Consider the following 14,750-nt stretch of genomic DNA (forward strand, 5'->3'; position numbering starts at 1 on the left):
GATGTCGACTGAGCTTGGTTGGCTCAAGTAATGTCATATCATTCGATTGTGTAGACTATATGCGTCTGACCTTAATTGGTCCTCATGATTTTACTTTTAAGGTATATATTTTAGAAAACATTAGATTATTATATTTTAAATAAATCGATGAGAAAAGAGTCTCTTGATTTAAATTATTATTTATTTTTTTATTTATAAATATATGACAAATCCAAGAATAGTATATGATAGTTCAAGATATTATAAGTGTTTTTTTTATTTTATCTTATAATATCTTGAACTATTATATACTATTCTTGGATTTGTTATATATTTGTAAATATAAAATAATAATTTAAATCAAGAGACTCTTTTCTCAAAATATAATAATCTAATATTTTCTAAATATTTTCATCATATAATTATTATGTAATAGTATATAATTGTTATTATATAATAGTATATAATAGTTATTATTTTTATCTTATAGTATATAATAGTTATTATATGTAGTATATAATAGTTATTATTATAGTATATAATAGTTCAAGATATTATTTATTATTTTATATTATTTATTATAATATAAATAGTTCAAGATATAGTATAAGTCTCCTGATTTTTTTTTATTTTTTATAAATATATAACAAATCCAAGAATAGTATATAATAGTTCAAGATATTATAAGTGTTCAAAATATATAATAGTATATAATATTTCAAGATATTACGTGTTTTTTTATCTTATTTTTATTTAATTTAATATTAAATTGATAGAATCTCGTTATTATTATTTGATTTGAGAAAGGATTATATAATCACTTTCTTTCTTAAATTGGCTATCAACGCTCCTCAAATCGGATTGAAACATTCCCACAAACTCGATTTGATCTCCATGTTACAAAGCAACCCTTCCACTGTTGCTATTAATCGAGCTTATTCTCTACCATTTTTTCTGCTTGCAGCGCACCCAATCATTATCCTGTTTTCTCCTCGGTTTGGTTACCACAATACTTAGAAGAGCTACCAAAGCTGCAACGCCACCGCTTTGTCTTCCACTAAGCGACCCGCTCGCGGATGTTTGCCTTATGGAATCGATACACTGCACGCCGCTGCAGCTGCGTGGGAGCGACTCCACCTGCTGTCGCTGTTTCTTGTGGTTGGTTTGGTGGACGAAGAAATAATGAATGAGAACTTGAGTTCGACTACGTGTGTCAATATCTGGCGGCTTGCAGACGACGGCCTTGTGTTCCTGTAAAGAGGAGCAGCTCCTCGGCCTGCACCCTCCCCCATGATGAAGATGATGAGCTGCTGTTGCTGGAACTCTTTGCTGCCGTGACAGTGGCTGTCGTTCCAACATCGCCGCTTCTTGCTTCGTCGTCTACTTGCACGGAGAAGAGGGAGTAGACAGGGCGGTGGTCGGAGAACTGCGACTCGCCTCTGACGTACCACATTTGCTTCATCCCCTTCCCTCGCCACAGGATTCGGTCGCACCTATCGCCACATATGTCCGATCCACGACGTTAGAACTGGATCTCGCACACCATAAACAACGACGCGAGATCGGGGAGTAGACCTTACCAAGCTGGCGTTCGCCTGGGTTTGCCGGGCTTGACTGCATAAACATCGGAATTGGCGAGGTATTTGTACGTCGGCGGGAAACGTATCTGCCCTTCCTCCCAACCAGCGAAGGCACGGCCGGCTCTCTGTTCGATCCGGAGCTGCAGGGCTTGCCCGGATTAGTGTTCGTGCAGTGTCTAAGAAATCGAAGCTTAGCCAGTACTCCCAACCTGATCCTTCCCCAGCAACGATCGCCAGTCTTTCTTCTGCAACAGTTCATGGGTGTCGCCGAAGGTGGCAGCTAGCCGGTAATTGAGATCTCCCAGCCATATGATCTTACTGCAGTGCGGGTCGAGGCATCGTTCCTTTAGTAATCGTAGAATCACGAAGTTAGTTTATCGGCTTTGATGCTTACTCGTGCTCCAGAATCGTCTCCGGTGAGCATCCAGTAAATCGGGTCCTCTTCGTGATCTCCGCAACGTCTGAGTTCCTCCGGACTTCGTCGCCGTCTCTCTCTCCGGACGCCAAATGCGTGCAGACGAAGCAGAACGTCGTCCGCCTGACCGTCATACTGATCGACACCGATCCCTGCGAGCAACCACGGTGGGAATCATTCGACAAACGAATGCGGAGCTCAACTTAGGGACGCGCGCGGACGAACCTTGTTTCCCATGTAGCCCATGATGCCCCTCCCGACACAGGAGACCTTAATGTCGGCGACATGTCGCACGAGGCTGGCTCGCACCCACACGCACAGGAAGACGCCCACCATCTGCTTGCTCGCCGCGAGACGGTACTCCCCGCCGGAGTACGGATTCGTGCTCCTCGCGGCGTCGGCTTCGTCGTCTTCAACTTCCAAGCATAAGAGATCGGAGATGCTGAGTCTGGGCTTCTGGTCCACCAGCGAGGGGATTCCGGCGGCGGTCACGGTGCTGGTGGCGGGTGGCGGGCCCGGCTCGTGGCAGTTCAATGCCTGGCGAATGAGGGACAGCCACCTGCGAGCGGGGCCACTGTCCTCTGCCCCCAGCACGTTCCCGGCGTTCAAGCGGACGATTTCCTGGAACCTGTTCGCCACCAAGTGTCAGTGTGCAGGTATTTCTACGCCAATAATCCAAGGGGAAAGGGAAGAGCAACAGAGGAGGGGTGGGGGTAAGCAAGCATGGAGAAGAAGCATACCCGATGACAAAGATGTCGGGGGAAGAAGGCGAGCTCATCAGCCAATCTCTCAGGAGGAGCTCCCCATGCGGGGCTCGCCCTCCCACGTTCCACGTCCCGACGAACAGCCTGCAGAAGCATCCCATCATCATCAAACCAATATTTATATACACACCCAAACATCGAACGCATTCCAATCCATAACACTGTTAAAGCTGTGTCATTCATTTAGATTACAACACAGACTAATGATGAGTAGCAACTCCAAAATATTCCGCTTAGAAAGCTCTGGTTTTGTTCGTGGGTTTACTTGAGGTTATCGATGGGAGAAGACGACGCAGCCACAGAACTGGTCTCGGGTCGTTTGACATCTTCGGAGACCATTATCGACCATTCGCTGCCGTTCTTGTCGGAGCAGCTCTTCCTTCTCCTCTGCATCTCCGCGAACTCCTCCTCTTAATTGTTTTCATCAAAATCATTAGTGAACAGAGGGAAGGAACAGGTTTTGATCAGGAAAATAGACTTACTGTTGCAGTCGGAGTAGAACTCCCCGCTCCTTATGTTGAGCCATTTCCGCAGCACCGTCTTCGGCCAAGAAGAGGACTGCGAAAGGATACATCGATATGACATCTCATTTGAAAGACATGTATGTCATAGCGAGCTGTACGATGTGATGGGTACCATCTCACCTGGGGAATCATAGAGGCCTGTGTTCTCACTGCTCAAGCGGCAAGCTGGAGTCTTTTCTGCTGCGAGCGGCCTGTCGCGAAGGAGAAGCTGCGGAGAAGACGAAGGGGAGCAAATTAAGAGTGTCCTTTGTGAACTCTTCGCTGCAGCTTGTAAAGCAACATGCACTTCGAGTAAAAGGAAACCGAAGACGACGGAAGTTCAAAGCGTCTGCGCGAAATTCCATGACACAAGTACGATACTCTTTTGGGAGAAACAGTAAAGAGAAACCAAAGAGAGAAGCTTCGGTTGATCAAGAACAGAGTGGTTTCATGAAAAAGGTGTCGACTTGAGATAAGATTGCACGAGAAGGTACTTACACTTGCTCGATTATGAGATCTGTAGCAGAAGAAACTGTCTCGTACTACTGCGGAAAGAAACCAAGAGCCATAGCAGCAGCAGCAGGAGGAGGAGGCTTAGCCTTCTTCGACTGAGGTTCGATTCTTCTCTTCCTCCCTCCTTAGAGGCTCAGAGCTTTCGCGGAACAATAAGCGAAGCAGAGAGAGACAGAGGGAGGAGGACGGAGGAGCTGCTCCTCCGGCTTTTATAAGGAGTACGAGTCAACGACGGTGTCGCTGCCGTCGGAGTGGGGTCGCCTATGTGATCTGTCTCTTCTCTCTCTCTCTCTCTCTCTCTCTCTCTCTCTCTCTCTATAAACCTTTAACCTGTTTCAGAGATATTATAAGATGTTTGATGCAAGAAAAGAGCAATCATTATGCCAAATGAGTGCCCATCCCCTGCTGCTTTGGCCTGAAACAAGCAAAAGACTGACCACAGTCTACATTCCAGGAAACACATCTGTATTCCATTCTATGTCATCATCATCATCATGGGTGTTCTCAAGAGCAGCACCGCAGTGCTTAACCATGTCTTTTTCTACCAGAAAGCAGTGCACGCCGATAACAGAGCATTGCAGACGGCATCATTCTTAATGAACCAAACATGAAGAAGCTCCACTCTGCATCTTCCAGCAGAAGTACCAAATAGCCACTCGATTAATCGCTGTTTTGACCATCTTTTTCGTCCCAAAAGCATGAATTTAATGGGTGGGTCGATTCCGAACAATCGAAATCCCAATATACAAGTCAAAAACTGGACGACCGAATCAGAGATAACAATCGTTCCATGTAAGCCGATGGAAGCTACCGAGATCCGACATCCACTCGTGGTTCGCATTCTTTGCTTCATATCACATATAAAAAGAGCTCTTAAAGCTTACTTCAAAGATACGGGAAGCAAAAGAAAGAAGAAGATACAGAGTTTTGTTGGGTAATGCTCGTCTTTGACACGTGCTGCTGTATCATTCTGCACATCAAACGTACGTCTTTGACTATTTGTTATGCGTACTTTTTCTTAGAGTGGTCTACTCGTGCCCTTAATGCACACAATGGACAAGAAAGGATGCCCTCTTCCATCAATATTTATGTGTGAGAGATGCAGTCCGATCATTGAGTTCTCGAGGACAGCTGGGTGTAGCTCCCTTAAGATCCCTCCCCCAAACTAATCAAACAACTTCTAATTCATGCATATAATCAATCACAAACTCTCGATCTTGTTTATCTAATCACACAGATTGTTCAGGCCATAACAATCTTCCCATCTCAGTGGTGAGCTCGCCGGACATCCAGCAATTATCCGGCCGGAAGTAGCTGCAGAGTGGTTAGGGATCGCAATCCAACAGTAGAATGGAGTTGTCCCATTTGCATGGCAAGCTCATCCGGATTAAGTAGTAGATAAAGAACGCAGCCGGATAAGTGGTGATCCCTTTCGATGGCTCAATCCAAATCGAAGGCGATCTTCTCGCTGCCAGGTGTGCTTCCCAGGATTTGGCAGGAGAAGGGAGTGTGCTGTCATCGGGATCTTGCTTTCCGTCGGTCGTAATGGTGAGGTGAGGGGTGGCAATAACAAATAGGTGCTTTTGGTAGGCCTTTTGCCACCTTGATAGATAGAGAGTGGAGAGCATGACAAGGCATGATGAAGAAGAAAGTGCATTGATATCACTATATGTGATCGTCGGAGTTGGGGTGACAGCGACTTTGAGTCCCTGTGCTTCCCACGTTCACACATTATGTCTTGGTGGACTTGATGAACCAAATCCAACATTCAAAGAATATTTTTATTTATTTATTTATTTATTTATGGCTCTTTCTCTCTTTATCTAAAATGAAAAGTATCTATCCCGGTGTACTAAAATATTTGTGTTGATCACTGTCAAGACGTGATGAAGAGAAGGGGTTAAGTGGCTTCTGCCTTCTTCCTCGAGACGTCCATAACAAGCCCAAAATTAGCAGAACAGTAATGTGAACCAAGTTGAAATTGCATTACTTAATGCTACTTCAAAATTTCAACGTGATTAGGGCTCGCATCACGAGAGCATACTTTTTATTTATAGGATAAGACTATGCACATTGACTTTTCGAAATCATATATTCATAGACATCTTACTTGCTAAGTTCCATTCACATCTGTTCTAATTGGTTTGTATGGTTTCGATTGTGCTCTAAACAGGTGAACTTTATACTCGGTTTTCTCTACGCAATTCATCTTCTCCTTGGATATTACTGTAGCTAGAAATTCTCAGCTGGAATCATATAACACAAAATTAAAATTTTTGGCCCAAAGATAATTTCTTTACAACCCAATCAATTTTCACGATTTTGTGTGTACAGTATATAAATAAAATCAGATTATGTATATCTAAATAAGGATCAAAAGGTGATGGTATCCATCAATGGAAGCAATCCACCGCCACCACTGGGAGTCGAATCCACAAGCTCGAACCCAAAGATCCTTATGACCCTCTTCTTCTCCTCGCCCGCCTTCCTCTCCGGACTTCCCTGCGCGAAGGCGTCGGTGGCGGCTCGGTGGCGCCGCATGTGACCTCCTAAGGCCTGGCCGATGGCGAACTCGAGCCCGCAGATGGCGCACTCGTGCACCCTCGGCTTGGCGGCCTCGCCATGGCCGCGGCCGTCCTCGGCGAGCCTCGGCTTCTTGTGGCTCGCCCGGTGACCTCCCAACGCCTGGAACGACGGGAACTGCCGGCTGCACGTCTTGCACTCGAAGACACGGGCCGGCGGCGACCCCGACGACACGTCGGCGTCGCCGTGAGACCGAAGCATCAGTGCGCGAGCCATGTTTTTGATGCTCTCCATTTCTCCTCCTTCCTCTTCAGCCAACAATCTCTTCATGCCTTGTTAACCGCTAAAACACCAACGGTGGTCAAAGAGATCCTAAACACAAATGGAGAAGAAGGAAGAGCTACATTTATAGGCTCTCGAGTCGGCTCAACCAGTGTTTCGTGGGGGATGGGTAAGGGATGAGGTAGAGGTGACAGCAGCATTCACGAGACCAGCACAGAGAGGACTCAGTCGCCCTACTTATCTTCTAGAGTGCCAAGGAGGTCTCAGGCTGTGCTCTGAATCTGAAACAAAGAGCGAGGAAGAGTCAGCAAGTGTGTATTGGATGACGTATTACTACTGCACCAACCCGCGGAGGCGTAGGAGAAGAACCACAGTGGAAATACAAGAATGGATGAAACGTGTTTTGAATCGATATGCTGATGGTTTCACACATGGATGGATTAGGGAGGCGGATGCGTGTGAGGTCAACGTAATACAAGTCGTCATTTATCACTATATTCTTTGACTTGTGGCAAAGGCCACCCGAACGCCTTCCGGGCGTCATCGCGCTTGTGAACGGGCACCGGACTTCCCTCTCTTGGGTCTCCAAAAGCCACTAGCTGGCTCGAGATATGGTTGACCAAGCACCCAGTGGTGTATCTTTCCATCCATTTCAGCTCTCGATTGATACGTCTCGTGATGCGATCCCAAACGTTGTCCATCGAGACAAGTCTTTAGACTAAAATGTGGGAGGGAGGAAGGAAACATGGAAGGTTGACTGGAGAGTAATGAGTTCTGTTAACATCATGTGAAACCATGAGCGAAACCTCGTGATATCGGAAACCAACCACCAAAAGTTAGATGAGAGAGTAGCAGAATCAAGTCATTGGCGTTGAAATGTTGTATCTTTTTTGACTTCCATCGCGTCCATATTTTCTAGAGGGACAGTGTCGTGTCACACGTCTGACTCAGGAAATTGCCGGAGAAGTGCGGTGTCCTAATAAAAATTTCCAGCTCGTGCTGTTAGACCAGACTTGATCTATATTCCTAACGATCTCCCACACCTATCTTGAGCCCGATATTGTCTCTCTCCTCCTCTCTGTAGCAGGAGCCACTATTATTGGATAACGTTGAGGCCTTACTAGGAAATGATGCAGATTGGAACAAGCAATCTCTTGGGCCTTCAAGAATCAACACATCTAGATTAAAGCAGTGGTAAGCAAGCCTGCAAGGAAACTACCCTCAACAATACTAAGACAAGAATTCCAAGTAACATGATTGGGGTGGTAGTCATGAGCGAAAATTACATCCTTTGTTTCTCAATAAAAATTATGGATCGGTCAACCACCACACATATTAAGTATTTATAAGGGCTAATTACATATTATTCTTCGTAATTAGTTAGTTTTAACATCTCGATCCTTATATTTTAAAAAATTATATTAATATTTTTTATAATTATAAAAGTGAAACATTCTAATCGGTGATGATGGACGGAGAGCAACAACGCCATCGTTCCTTATCCACAACAGTCACCTCATCATCGATTGTAACGTTTAAATTATCTTTTTTTTTTTCTTTTATTTTCATATTATCATTGGTAAAATCTATGTCATTATGATAAATAAACTTAGATATTTTATTTTCAAAATTATAGAAATATTAATATAACTTTTTAAGATGTAAAAACTGAAATATTAAATGTAACTAACTATATGATATAATTTATAATTAAGTTTATTTTTGATAAGTTCAGAACACACATCTTGGAACCCTGCATTCCTGGCATTCCTAGAATGCGCTGAAGTGGAATATGAGCGTGCCCAACATACATTAAATTTCTTTTTTAATCATTTAAAGTTTAATTTATTATTTTAATAACTCTAAAACCACGTAACTCAAAATGCTTAAGTCTTGATCGATTAATTCGATGAGCTTGAATCACTCATCCAAAATATTTCGAGTCTAAATTAATAAGAACATATACATTAAGTTCTCAAAGATCTGACCCGTAACCGGTGGAAGTTAAATCGGGATGTTGTATATTAACGTCAGAGATTTAATCATTGTGCGAACTCCAACGTCATAAAAAAGACTGACACGACAGGTCATGGACAACCAAAGGCACGCTCAACCAGTCCGACGGGCGTACAACTCAGCACCACCAGTGTCTCCCGAGATCACCATGGCCTTTTGGGACCATAGAAATTGGAGCGGCAAAGGCTGCAGACCGTCCCACTACGTGGAATCCTTTTGCACATCACACAGCGTTCAACCCCTTCACTGTGGTGCGTGCCTGCGGTCGAACACCTCGACGAGCTCAAGGTATGGGGCACACGCACTGGCTTAGTGGTTCGTTCCCAATCAACCCTAAGTAGAACAGGGAACAAACCTCGTTAAGATGCTCACCGCTGCACGCCGTCACCTACGAAGACGACGCCACTGCTTGGTCCCTGTCGTTTCTTCGTTCCAGCTGATGACATGCACGAGAAAGCCATGCGGATGGCAAGCGGACAAAACAAACAGGATAACGATTATAAAGCGCGGTCGGAGAAGGAGAGAATGGCAAGTCCGTAGAAGGCGGCCAAAAGTTGGAAGGCGAGGAAAGATAAAGAAAAGGGCAAGCCGAGAGCGAGATAAGGAAGTGGTGGCATCCACATCACAATGCCTCGGCTTTATGCCACTCCGCACTTCCGCTAATGGGTCATCCCAGCTTTGAGGTTGTCAAGCCTTCTCGCAAACAGTGTTGTTATCTTGTTTGTTAAGACTATGGGTTGATGAGGGAAAACAACATGTGGCTTGTGATTCAAGCAATCATGTCATGAGAAGCTTGTGAATTAATATCAATATATAGATTAAAACCACCGACTTCTAATCAATCACAAATTGTCTATGCACAAAGCAGTGCAATAATGAGCACGTCCTTTCCAAGGACATGGAGTCGCCTAAGCAATCGGATTCTTGTTTGTCCTATTAATAGGAAAACACCAACCAGAGAAGACGACTTAAATGAGAGGGGTTAATGAGGATGTCGTAATGGTGTGGCCTTGGTGAGGCTATAAAAGCGACGCAACGCCGAGAGAGAAACGTGAGGCGTCCGTGAAGCCCGTGTACTACTCACCGATGGTGCCGCCGCCGACGATGATGACACGGAAGGGGCCATGGACGGAGCAGGAGGACCTCCAACTGGTATGGTTCGTCCGCCTGCTCGGTGAACGTCGTTGGGATTTCTTAGCCAAGGTGTCAGGTTTGAGCGGTGGCGGGGGATGGGTAGGCCCATAGTGCAGTCAGGGTGTTCGACGAAAGTTCTGGTTTAACCTCTGCGTTGTATAGGTCTTAACAGGTCGGGCAAGAGTTGCAGGCTACGATGGGTTAACTACCTTCATCCCGGCCTCAAGCGCGGCCGCATGACGCCCCAGGAAGAAGACCTTGTGGTCGAACTCCATGCTAAATGGGGCAACAGGTCTGATCCACTCACGCACACATCTTCATGCCTCGTTGCCTGTAGTCTAAGTTATTTAGCCAGGTTTGATCGTAGGTGGTCTCGCATTGCTCGGCGGCTGCCAGGGCGCACCGACAACGAGATCAAGAACTACTGGAGGACACACATGAGGAAGAAGGCACAGGAGCGGAGGACGTGCTCGTCGCCCTCGCCATCTTCATCATCTTCGAGTAACGGACCTCCATCGGAACTTAGAGTGGAAAAGCATGACGGCGACAGCGTTGCAGAGGGCAGCGCTTTCACCTCGGGGCTCGAATTGACCGATGATGAAGTCAAGGGGTACACGATGGACCAGATCTGGAACGAGATCGCCGCATCGGAATCGTGCAACATGGAGTGCCCTCCGACGAGTTCTTCCATATGGGAAGACACGTCCGAATCACTCTGGAGATTAGATGAAGACCTGAGGATTTCGAACCCACCCCGTGTCTGATCTCTTGTTATAACTGCGAGATGCCTTATGGGCGAGACCTGTAAATTTAAGTAAGATCATGCATCCACCAAGTGCTTGTTATAATACCTCATCCGGCGAACGATTTTACTAACCGATCTGTTGTTTCAATGCATTGTATCTATAGACGGAGAACCCACACCCCTCAGTAGTAATAGCTGATGCTGCTAAAGCTTAATATCCTCTGATCTGGACTTTGTTGATAAGCTCAGAGCCTGAAAAAAGCTTTCATGAAAAGCTCCACATTGAGTCCAAGAATCGTTCTGTATAAAATGCAAAGTGCTTCGACCAAACCGCTTTGTCTTGTCTGTACTTCCTAACTTAGTTGCTCACACCCCCTTCATGGCAAGGCCTTGGAGGAGGAGAGAGAGGGAATAGTAGGAAGAGGACCTTTTGCCCCCTTTTATGTTTAAACTATTTTCTACCCAAGTGGTGAAGCTGTGTGGTTTCCTTAGAGCAATTGGAGCAGTGATAGGGAAGTGATCCCAATATTATAGCATTATCTTCAGGGATAAAATAAAGCTAATGCGTCAGTGCATACCTGTCAAACATCTGTTTGTGTTAGAAAAGGTAGTAGACATGCACGAGTCTCCGGCGCCCACTAATTCACCAGCAATGAATTTGGCTCCACTAGCAACGCAGCTCTCCTCTTTCGCATTCAAGCACACTGTTTGGCACAGTGGTCATCTTGCACTACTGCAAATTGAACATCGTAGATTGTGAGCTAAGAAAGCAACCTCTGAACTTGTGGCCTGATTTCATCATCAGATAATAGTCCCAAAACAGTACCCGAGAGAGAACCTAAAATCTATACTAAAGTTCAGGAATGTTAATTGGTTATTTCCACTGAAACCATGACAAAAAAGGTGGATCCTACTTGCCCATAAGTGCTACTGATTCCACTATGGGCTCCTTTTGTTTCTCATGATTGAAAATATGTGTGGATGGAACAGTATTAGGAACATAATTTGACGAAAGAATACTGTTGGAATGTTTGATACGGTGCAAAAGATATATTTCTTTGTTAGTTACTTAGTTTCACAAATTAAACCAATAAAATAGCATGATTGTGATGCTGCCACATTAAACATGCATGTTCATGATGGTTTGATCCATTACCATGAATCATGCCCTTCAGGATTCCTTTATGAGACCTACAGTCAGGTCAAGGATGATCACAAAAGTTGCTTCAACATTCTTCTGGACCTTACTGGTTTTCGCAAGATGAGATCATGTATACACGAGGCAATAAGAATAATAAAACTCAATGACTGGAGATTCATGTATCCCTTAGCATTAGCATTCATATCATGAAGTGGACGAAACACAGAATTTCTAAGACAGGATATTTGAATACAATATAGATGCGCTGAAGGTTCTTAGCATGTGGAAAGATAGGATGTCCCAATAATCATAAAGCAGCGATCTACAACATTAAGAAAGAGGAACATGAATGCAATCCAACTACAAGTTTCTACTATATGTGAAAATAATGCTATCTATCGACAGAGTCGAGGTGCCAAACAGAACTGCAGAAGAATCCAGTAGCCAGAAGGATTTTGTAGACAGTGATAGTGATGACATACAAATGGAGTGGTGGTAAATTTATTTACTCATGATGCATTGTCTTAACAGGATGTGATGGGCATCAAACGAGTTCAACAGACTAACCTAAGGTTTGTGTTGGGAACGATTAGTCGGTTCGGAAGTCACGACATACATATCAAGTCGGGAAAAAAATCGAATAATAAAATATAAAATAAATATATTCACAGCAGAAAAAAAATCCTAATAAATGGCTTGAGAGTCGGTAATGGGAGAGTCACAACACGACATCTCCCCAGGAGAAAACCCGAAACAAGCTTGTCCAAATACAATGAAAAGATGAAGTAACCGGAGCAGCACGCGGCGATTGCGGCTGCAGCGGGCGGTGCGGGCCCACGGGGAGACAGCAATGAAGACTTCCACGCTGGCCGCAGGCAGCAGCGCGTCCGACGAGGATCGCAGTGAGCGCTGCCGCGGTGGGGGGGGCGCTGCTATCAGCGGTGGCGGGCCGCGCGGTGAAACCCTCGCGTAAGCACGGCGACGCGAGGGCAACCAGCGTGCGCTGCGACGAGGACGGGACGTGGGGGCCACTGAGATGTTGACTAACTGGTTGATTGAGCCTAAGTCTGACTCAATTTTGAGTCAGTTCCCACAGCTTAAACAGTTGAAGCATGGTTGTAGGTACCAAACTTCACCATGAGGTGTAGGTCAAAAGGGTATTCAGGCTCAATCAGCACTATAATGGCAGCTAAATGATCACTTGCTGTCTTCATGATTTAGGTCACTTATGCCAGAATGATACGGTTAAACGATTGGAAAGGTAAAGAAACATGGAAACCACATAATTTCAATTTTGATGTAAAATAACAGCTACTTTACGTCAGTGTTAAAAATATGGAGACATTTTTATCTATCCAATTTAATTATATTTGTAAACTTTTTTTTGGAATCATTAATATTATATTTTATATATTTAATTTTAATTCTATCTAATCTAAAACTTCTAATAAGCAAAGTTTATAATTAATTTCATCTAGATTCTTATCAATTAATATAATATCATCAACAAATAATATATACTATGGAGATTTATTAGGTAAATGACTAATAAGATCATCCATCCATTGTAAATGTGAAAAGAAAAAAAAGACTCAATTAAGATTGTTATTAGGAAACTCACTCTACACTATCTTTTGGTATAAATTATTTTTTAAACTTCCTCGTACCACCACCATCTATCTCTTAGGATTACATCTTTAACTTTAATTTCACAATAATCTCCTTGTTAAGCTCTTAATTTTATCAACCATTATAGTCTAAATAAAATTAATATTACCCTCATCTAAATTTCAAATCATCTTTTTTTTTTTTTATTCTTAAAAGTGTTTACATTATCATCTTTTAAATTTCATCATCTAGTCTTAGTAATTTTTGTACTATTTTTAAAATTTTCTATAGTAAATATCTAATATCATTAACCTATATTTACTTATCAAACTTTCATATGATATAATTTTATGATTCTTACAAATAACTTTATCTACTTTTCTAGTAAGAAAAAGATCTATTTGACTATAGTTGTGACCACTTTTATAAGTAATTAAATATTTAACTTTCTTTATAAAGTGAGTATTTATAATTATAAGATCATACGAAGTTATGAAATCTAAAATTATATCGATATTTTTATTTCTCTCCTAATAACTAAAGCCCCTATGTACCCCTTTATATTCTCTATATGTTTTTCCTACATATAGACCTTTAAATCTTCTTCAATTACAAGTTTTTTGATTATATATATACCTTGAATTATATTATCTAAGTTTTCTCAAAATTCTCTTTCAGTTATATCGTCCAATCGAGCCTGAGGGATTTAAGCATTAATGACATTCAAAAATATGTTATCCTTTTATAAATTTTAAAATTATAATTTTATCTTTAAATCTTTTTATATATAATATTATTTTTAAGGTCCTTATAATAATAATAATTCTTATATCATTTATATGCATAATTTTTTTACTATCAATCTTTTCAATTTTTTTTACCCACTTAGTCTTTATAAGCAAATAATATATATATTTTTATCATAATATTTATCAATTCTATTTTCTCCAAAAGGCATTCCTATGTGCCAAGTTGCTAATATGATATTCTATTCTTGGATTAATTTCTTTACTTTATCCAAAATAATGAAAGAACATCTACCTACTTAACACTATATCCAAGCATTGATGTGATGGGCTATTTCTAGATAACCTCCTAGTCCATGACTTATAATTCGAGAAACCTAGGTGGTAAAAATACCTCGTGTCATTTTCGATAAACAACCTAACTCTATAGCAAAATCAATAAGACCTGATATAATTTTATATTACTTATCAGTGACCTAATATAATCCTTTATCTTTTTTATCTGGAATTATGATCAACGTTAATGGTGTTACATTCACATATACTGATTAATTCTGTAAAAGAGAGCACAGCTAAATCTATGTATAAAATGATTTTCAATTAATAAAAAATAATGCTACAACAAGGAATCAACATGGTGGTCCTCAAACACTTCATGTTCCTTTTCAAGAAGGTGGTGGTGGTCTAAGTGAATGTCGGCTAGTAAGAGAGACTGACAAATAAAAAGGGAGTCGAGCCCATATAGTGGATGACATGGAGGATGCCAGATAATAATTGTAGCACTGAGATTAAATGATCCAC

General features: G+C 42.4%; 3 protein-coding genes across 6 annotated transcripts; 1 reads left to right on the forward strand and 2 right to left on the reverse strand.

The window, feature by feature from the left end:
* Positions 1 to 875: 875 nt before the first annotated feature.
* On the reverse strand, positions 876 to 3,866 carry LOC135640197 (type I inositol polyphosphate 5-phosphatase 8-like). 2 transcript variants are annotated; one of them, XM_065154425.1, is made up of 10 exons: positions 3,740 to 3,866; positions 3,383 to 3,470; positions 3,221 to 3,296; positions 3,004 to 3,148; positions 2,715 to 2,822; positions 2,200 to 2,602; positions 1,954 to 2,126; positions 1,769 to 1,877; positions 1,560 to 1,699; positions 876 to 1,472 (listed from the first exon to the last, which is right to left on the reverse strand). In XM_065154425.1, exons 2-10 carry the CDS (start codon positions 3,392 to 3,394, stop codon positions 1,193 to 1,195), a joined length of 1,446 nt encoding a protein of 481 aa, XP_065010497.1. In that variant the 5' UTR covers positions 3,395 to 3,470; positions 3,740 to 3,866; the 3' UTR covers positions 876 to 1,192. The 2 variants fall into 2 exon arrangements, with proteins under 2 accessions (XP_065010497.1, XP_065010499.1); XM_065154427.1 differs by lacking the exon at positions 3,740 to 3,866 and having other exon boundaries at positions 3,383 to 3,512.
* A 2,117-nt stretch (positions 3,867 to 5,983) lies between these two features.
* LOC103987890 (zinc finger protein ZAT12-like) lies at positions 5,984 to 6,850 on the reverse strand. The gene has a single exon (XM_009406341.3). It carries the CDS (start codon positions 6,605 to 6,607, stop codon positions 6,128 to 6,130), a length of 480 nt encoding a protein of 159 aa, XP_009404616.2. The 5' UTR covers positions 6,608 to 6,850; the 3' UTR covers positions 5,984 to 6,127.
* Positions 6,851 to 9,560: 2,710 nt separating this feature from the next.
* On the forward strand, positions 9,561 to 10,585 carry LOC103987891 (transcription factor MYB59). 3 transcript variants are annotated; one of them, XM_009406342.3, is made up of 3 exons: positions 9,561 to 9,785; positions 9,872 to 10,001; positions 10,065 to 10,585. In XM_009406342.3, the coding sequence occupies exons 1-3, from the start codon at positions 9,662 to 9,664 to the stop codon at positions 10,471 to 10,473; spliced, it is 663 nt and encodes a 220-aa protein (XP_009404617.2). In that variant the 5' UTR covers positions 9,561 to 9,661; the 3' UTR covers positions 10,474 to 10,585. The 3 variants fall into 3 exon arrangements, with proteins under 3 accessions (XP_009404617.2, XP_009404618.2, XP_018682438.2); XM_009406343.3 differs by having other exon boundaries at positions 9,566 to 9,785; positions 10,077 to 10,585; XM_018826893.2 differs by having other exon boundaries at positions 9,573 to 9,727.
* Positions 10,586 to 14,750: the final 4,165 nt, after the last annotated feature.

This window comes from Musa acuminata, chromosome BXJ3-6, assembly GCF_036884655.1.
Source record: "Musa acuminata AAA Group cultivar baxijiao chromosome BXJ3-6, Cavendish_Baxijiao_AAA, whole genome shotgun sequence".
Classification (NCBI taxonomy): Eukaryota; Viridiplantae; Streptophyta; class Magnoliopsida; order Zingiberales; family Musaceae; genus Musa; species Musa acuminata.

Coding starts and splice junctions, on each gene's coding strand:
- LOC135640197 (XM_065154425.1), bottom strand. Junction 3,149..3,220: donor GTTCTACTCCGACTGCAACA/GTAAGTCTATTT, acceptor AAAACAATTAAG/AGGAGGAGTTCGCGGAGATG. Junction 2,603..2,714: donor CCCGACATCTTTGTCATCGG/GTATGCTTCTTC, acceptor GGTGGCGAACAG/GTTCCAGGAAATCGTCCGCT.
- LOC103987890 (XM_009406341.3), bottom strand. CDS start 6,607: ATGAAGAGATTGTTGGCTGAAGAGGAAGGAGGAGAAATGGAGAGCATC.
- LOC103987891 (XM_009406342.3), top strand. CDS start 9,662: ATGGTGCCGCCGCCGACGATGATGACACGGAAGGGGCCATGGACGGAG. Junction 9,786..9,871: donor TTTCTTAGCCAAGGTGTCAG/GTTTGAGCGGTG, acceptor TGCGTTGTATAG/GTCTTAACAGGTCGGGCAAG. Junction 10,002..10,064: donor CATGCTAAATGGGGCAACAG/GTCTGATCCACT, acceptor TTATTTAGCCAG/GTTTGATCGTAGGTGGTCTC.